Raw genomic sequence first — 6,317 nt, 5'->3', positions numbered from 1 at the left:
AAACAAAAACCCCCCCCCCCCCCCCCCCCCCCTCCTCAAATCAATTTATGCAAAATAAGGGCTTGGGAGGGATGATCCTTCCTGGATTGCAGAGGGAAGCAGAAGCCCCAGAGCATGAGAAACACAATGTGAATCTTCTAAATACCACTCCCTCCTCTTCCTGGGCTGAGACACTGTTTGCTTAGAGACAAAACTCCTGAGCCCAGAGTTAAAATACAGGCCGTAGGGTTTAAGCATGAATATAATGATAAGCCTGATTCTGGAACAATATATCAGTTTATCCAAAACTGAGCAGCAGCAGTGTTTTCTGGAAGGGCAACAATAATAATAATTGGTAGAATACTACTTTTGCTCTGCAAAATTAAACCTTAATTGCTGCAGTGAGTCAGAGTTTAGACAGGCAGCAGGCAAATGCTCACATCTACTTTACAGCTCGAGCCTCGATGGGAAAGCAATGAAATGGCAGCTCAAATACGGTGCCTGTGTCAAATCATTAGGGAGTCTGACGACGAGCTCTTGCCGCTCTGCAGCCAGAACTAGGTTATATGTACGTAGGTTCAGATTTTGGCTTGTTAGAGAACATTCTGTCAAAGGTATAAGGAAAAACTGAACCAGAACAACCTGGACGAAGCTGTGGTTTTGTGGGGGTTTTCTGCTGTTTTTTTGTTAAACCAGTGTCTAGTCTATTCTTCAGAAATAGTTCAAGAGCTAACAGCAGACAGGCGGTTTAAGAGTATCTGTAATGACTGAGATTACAGTGAGGATCTAAGAATTCTTCAAGTTTTCCAGCCTCCAATTTTCTCTTCTGTGTGGAAATAAATAACAAAAGAGAAAACTGGTGACTTTTTGAAGTCTCTTTAGAAAGAAAGAACAATTTTGCAATATCATTATTATAGACTGTAACACATTTATGAACAGCATGTAATATAAGCTTTTTAATAATATTTGACTTAATTACCTGGACTACTGTCTCTTCAGTATTTCATGGTTATCACTGAACACCTTGAGTTCGCATTCTTAAATAAGTTACTGTGTAAATAAAGTATGCTCGGAGTTCTTGTATGTGGACAGTACTTACATTTAATTACAGATAATCTGGGTATGTTTATAGGTGCGAAATACATTAAAATTGTTCACAGGAAATAAGCTCAACTAGCACTAACTCTGGAATCTAAATGTTCACAACAGCACCGACAGTAGCTCAGGTATTTATTTGAACATGCTTTTCAAAATTGACTTTGGAACACAGTAGAAAAGAAATTCAAAGAAACACCAAAAAGAGGGAAGCACAGAAGATCAGAACTCCATAGCAAGTTGGATCAATAAAATATTAAACCGCAGTTCTTAAATGTAAGTACTACACCAAGTAGTAGTCTGGTTGGTCTTAAATGGTGTTAAAGCCCTTGTTTTCTAAAGGAAACAGTAATAAGCCTTTTGCCTATTCAATCCAATCAAGATTTAGGCATCGTGCTACAAAAGCAAACATATCTGACACTTCTTCTATGACTTTAGCAGTTGGCTTTCCTTCTCCGTGCCCAGCCTTGGTGTCAACGTGGATGAGAAGTGGATTGGTTTGCTTCCGGCTTCGGCCCACGACATATTGCAGAGTAGCGATAAACTTCAGTGAATGTAGAGGGACCACGCGGTCGTCGTGGTCTGCTGTGAGCAGCAGCGTAGAGGGATACTGGATGCCATCTTCCTCTGGTAGTTTGATATTGTGGAGTGGAGAGTACCTGAGAAATGCACACAGATGTTTACACATTTTTCCCTCCGTTCCCACCAAGAAGGTCCTCCCATATTGAAATAGTCTCGGTGGCATTTGGTGGCATTCAGAATACTACAGCTCTCCATTTCATACTTCATTTAGACAGAGCTACACCTAGGAAGAATGTACCCTGCTCTTGATTTAAGGATTGTAACTATTTGCCCCCTCTGTTTCATGACAGGAAACACAGAAGGAAATTTTGCTTTATTTTTGAATGAATTTTCCATTAGTAAGCACATGTGTAACTAAGTAGGAGCAGAGTGACTCCTTCCTACACATGCATTTCTCCTAATCACAGAATGAATTTAAAACTATGCTTCTCCTTTACCTCTTCACAGATACATTCAAGCAAGTTTCCATGTCCAAAATCATTAAGATTGAACCATTTTTACAACAGTTAACCTTTTAGCTATTATCAAAGTTACCTATTGATAGAAGATGAATTATGAAATTTAATGTTTTGTACACTGTATTTACAAAAATGTATTTGCCACTAAAAGCTTAAATTAGACAACTGGAGGTTTTGAAACAATCTAATTACAATAGGCCCAACTAGGATATGGACTTGGCGCTTTTTTGGTGTTTGTTTTTGTTTGTTTTGTTTTTAAAATAAATGCTTTAGATCACGTTAGATCTCAGTGTACTTGTAAAGCACAGGTACTTTTAAATATCTAAACACTTCATTAAATTTCAGACCAGTCAAATTGGTCAGTGTCTCTGAAGCATTCTCCTGGAATGTCAGTCTTCACTATTAAAGGAATACAAATGCAATAACAGAAAATGAGGTTCCAGAAAATATTTTGAAATGATAGCGTTTATTCTATATCCAATGTATGTATCATTTCTGTTCTTGCACAGCTGTCTCAGCTCTTTTTTTAAAAAATACTATTTCCAGACCTCTCATCAAGGAGTTTAAAAATAAATTAGTATCATGTTATGGTCTACTGCCATTCAATTCCTAAAAATAAATCCCATCCACACTGTATAATATCATTCACAATGGTGATTCCCCCATGATAAAACCCACAATTTATGTAGTGGTTCACTCGAGAATATTCTGTTGTAACAGCCTAAAGGAGTCATTATTCAGAAAGAAAACTTCACGACTTGTTAAGGCTGCTCATAGAACAAGGACTTTGAAGACAGCCTTTCCTGCAAAACTGACGCGTTAAGGAAATGCTGAATTCCGCCAGTCCTGTGTGGAAAAGGATGGAATAATTCTTAGATTAGCTCTTGATCATGACAATCTGAAACTGTCGAGCAGAGTATGCATTTTAACAACCACAGGAGCATTTAAAGGCACTTACTTGTACAGCCATTCAAACTGCTCTTTGCAGTCGGAGCAGCCATAGTCAGTGGTCCAGGCGTGGCCGATGGTGTACTTGTGGAACTTGAGCATGTCCATCACTCCCACTTGGGCAATAGCACAGCCAAACAGGTCAGGGCGCTGATTGGCACAGGCAGCTTTGACAGGAAAACAACTCTATTAACATTCATCCCTTACAGAACAAGTTCAGCTGTGAAAGGTCCACTGCGAAGTTAACGAAAAAATCAACTTCCAAAAAGCTGCCTTTTATAAACTTAGTTTCTTAAAAAGAAAAAAAATGTAAAACTGTTAAGTTAAAACAATGTGAGAAGAAATATAGATCACCGTATAGTAACTGAAGCCGAAATACTTAAATACAAAATATCTGATATAAAACCAATTGCACTGGGAGAAGACTGCCAGTGAATATGAAGTCAAATAGACTTTTAAGCAAAACTGAAAGCACATACACAAATGGATAAAAATTGTAACTCCCAAAGATGAGCTTAAGAGCATTTTCCCTGTTCTTCAGGCACCAACTATGCTGTTCTTTGGAAACTGCCTTCCAAACTAGTAAACCGGCTTTAAAGGAGAAATGTGCTTTAAAATACATGAGCATTTTGGAATATTGAATTTAAGTTTCCTAAACTGTTCACTTTCTAAACTTTTAATATCAGTAGCAACAAATAAAGGGCATTAAAGACAAAATCCCTCCATTTATTGATGAATGTTTTCATCCATGATCACTATGTAAACCCATTTGAAAAGAGTTTTGATAAAAGTAGACTACTGCAAAACAGAGGAATAACTTCATTTTAATAAAGCAAATTACTGTAGTATTTTCTTTTTTTAAAAAATGATTTCCATCTTACTACTATTGGAAGGGACAATTTTTTAACGAATAATACTTGCCTCCTATTTTAAAAATAACCACAGTAAGCCCATCTAGCTCAGTGTTCAGTTTACAAGAGTGGCAACTGGCAGATACTCTGGGAAAAGGCGTTAAGCAAATACTGGCAGATATTTCCTGTTCTTTATCAGCTTTTGAACTAGTTGTTTAAGTTTTCCCTGAGTTGGAGTTATCTCCAGCCATCCTGTTAAACAGCCATCAAAACACATATCCTCCGTAAATACATCTATTTCCTTTCTTAATGTTTATTCATCTAGTGTTCATCATATCCCCTAGCAATAAGTTCTTCAATTCCAATTTCTGTTCCTTGATTTAAATCTGTTGCCTGGTGATACTACAAATTCCCCTACTTTTTTGAATTGTAAGAAATGGGAGCACTGAGATTTTCAGATAACTACCACAATGAATCCCAGAATCCCTTTCTAATTCAGAGCTAATCATTGTGCATCCACACCCAGGTTAAATTCTTGCATCTCCTCATTTTTGTCCATTGAGAAAATGGATCATATATTCCCATTCTTTGCCTCCTCTCATTTCTACGACACAACCTTGCTTCCAGCTCAGCAAGAACTTTCTTGCATAGCCTTATGCGCAGGATCTTGTCAAAAGCTTTTGAAAAATCCAAAAATAACTCCTCACGTAGATCACTCTTACAAGCACCCTATGCTCCTTGACTCCTTCAAATAGCTCTAATAGATTTTAACTTCAGCCTGCAAAATTCTTACTTATGTGTCAGCTATTATTTATTGGTTTCAAATTGGTTTGTCCATTAGAGAAGTCAGATTTACTCATCTGCAGCTTGTGGATCACTATGAGCCATTTAAAAATTGGCATTACATTCACCCCCTTCGGTTCCTCAGATATTCAAGGCTTAGTAGCCTGCAATTTCATATTGGAGCTCACTTAGGATCTTGCGTGTGCACCATCTGGTCCTGGCAGCTCACTACTTTTCATCTGATTGATTTATTCCAAAACCTCTTCTGATGCTTCAGCTTGAGTCAGCTCCTCAGAGTATTCCCCGTGAAAAGAGGCTGCAGTGCAGGGAACTCCCCATGCTCCTCAGGAGGGAACTTCAGTACAAACAGAAAATGTAGCTGTTCTGCTCTGCCATCATCTTTCTTCAGCGCTCCTTTTGCACCTCACTAACCTGTGAGTCCCGCAGAACCTCTGGCCAGCTTCCTGCTGCTGACGTGCGCAGAAAGCTTTTACTGCTAATATTTATATTGTAAGTAATTTGCTTATCAGTCTCCTGCGATCTGTCAGTCCCTCTCAGAGTTTACACTCAGCCCTGATTTCTGTTTTCTGAAGGACGTGATTTTACTTCTGGTCATCTCTGATAGGTAACTATGCTAACTCTCCTCAGCCACTTTCATGAGGTACATACAGTGCCTTAAATAGCTGCCATGTAAAAGCTCTTTATCCTTTTAACTGAAGCTTTTGATCAGATCCCTCTCCCTCATCCTATTTCCTTTTATTAACATAAATTATATCCTGGTAGGAAAAAAAGCCAAAATAACTGTAACAACATATAATTTTAGTACACTCTATTGCAGAGTGTCCCTTGAAGCACTTTGTGCTGCTCAGGATTGTATAAAAAAATTCTGCTGCCAGTTTCCTAAATAGTTATTTCAGTAAGAAAACACTTATGAAGACACTCATCCATTCCCACTGCACCCCTTTAATTAGCCATGATACTTAATTATATGCATCAATAAAAACTCCTCTACACATACTTTGAGCTTTAAAATTCAATACAAAAGTAAGATTTCAAAACCTCAGAACTGTCTGTCTAGGCAAATATGAGGGGTCAAACACTGCATTTGAACGGAGGAGGTTTTCTGCTCACAGCTGTGCTGCTCAGCTCAGCTTTTGGATCGCACTGCAGGGCAGCAAAGTCTTGTTTTGCAGTTGAACGAGGCAAGAGCTCAAGGCTCTGCACTCCTCAGAGACACCTCCTGCTAGTCAGACTGAACAGAAACTGTATTTTGGAAGAGTGACACTACTCTTCCTTGTCGGTTTTCTCTTCAATGAATGAGAACTGAGAAAATCTGGCAGTGGGTTCTTACATGTAAAGTATGAGTTATGCTCACTAGTGTTGCATAAACAGCTATTGCAAAACTTAGTTCTTTGATGAAAAAGCTCTTACAACAATTTCCTAAATTCACCTAATTCTACCCAGTCAAGGAAAATCCCTATCTGGCTCATCAAAAGTATGGAAATCCAGCTGGACTGTAATCCATCTGCAAGTGCAAAGGACTGTTTCTAACAACAGGTTTTTCAGAGCAGGGAGGTCTAGATTTGTAACGCCCATCTCCTACTGGCATGACATACACTCC

At 38.5% G+C, this 6,317-nt stretch overlaps 1 protein-coding gene across 1 annotated transcript in view; it reads right to left on the bottom strand.

Annotated features, from left to right (window-relative positions):
* Positions 1-907: 907 nt before the first annotated feature.
* Positions 908-6,317, bottom strand: part of LOC104547106 (prolyl endopeptidase-like) — a 10,678-nt gene continuing 5,268 nt past the window's right edge. Inside the window, exons 3-4 of the mRNA XM_010192677.1 lie at positions 3,073-3,229; positions 908-1,733 (exon numbers count right to left, since the gene is read on the bottom strand). Coding sequence (XP_010190979.1) covers positions 1,439-1,733; positions 3,073-3,229 — 452 coding nt within the window. The 3' untranslated portion in view covers positions 908-1,438. The remainder of the gene's footprint in view (positions 1,734-3,072; positions 3,230-6,317) is intronic.

Source organism: Mesitornis unicolor, unplaced genomic scaffold, assembly GCF_000695765.1.
Source record: "Mesitornis unicolor isolate BGI_N332 unplaced genomic scaffold, ASM69576v1 scaffold41019, whole genome shotgun sequence".
In the NCBI taxonomy this organism is placed as follows: domain Eukaryota; kingdom Metazoa; phylum Chordata; class Aves; order Mesitornithiformes; family Mesitornithidae; genus Mesitornis; species Mesitornis unicolor.
The sequence above is the reverse complement of the archived record's forward strand: the minus strand, read 5'-3'. Positions and strand labels throughout refer to the sequence as shown.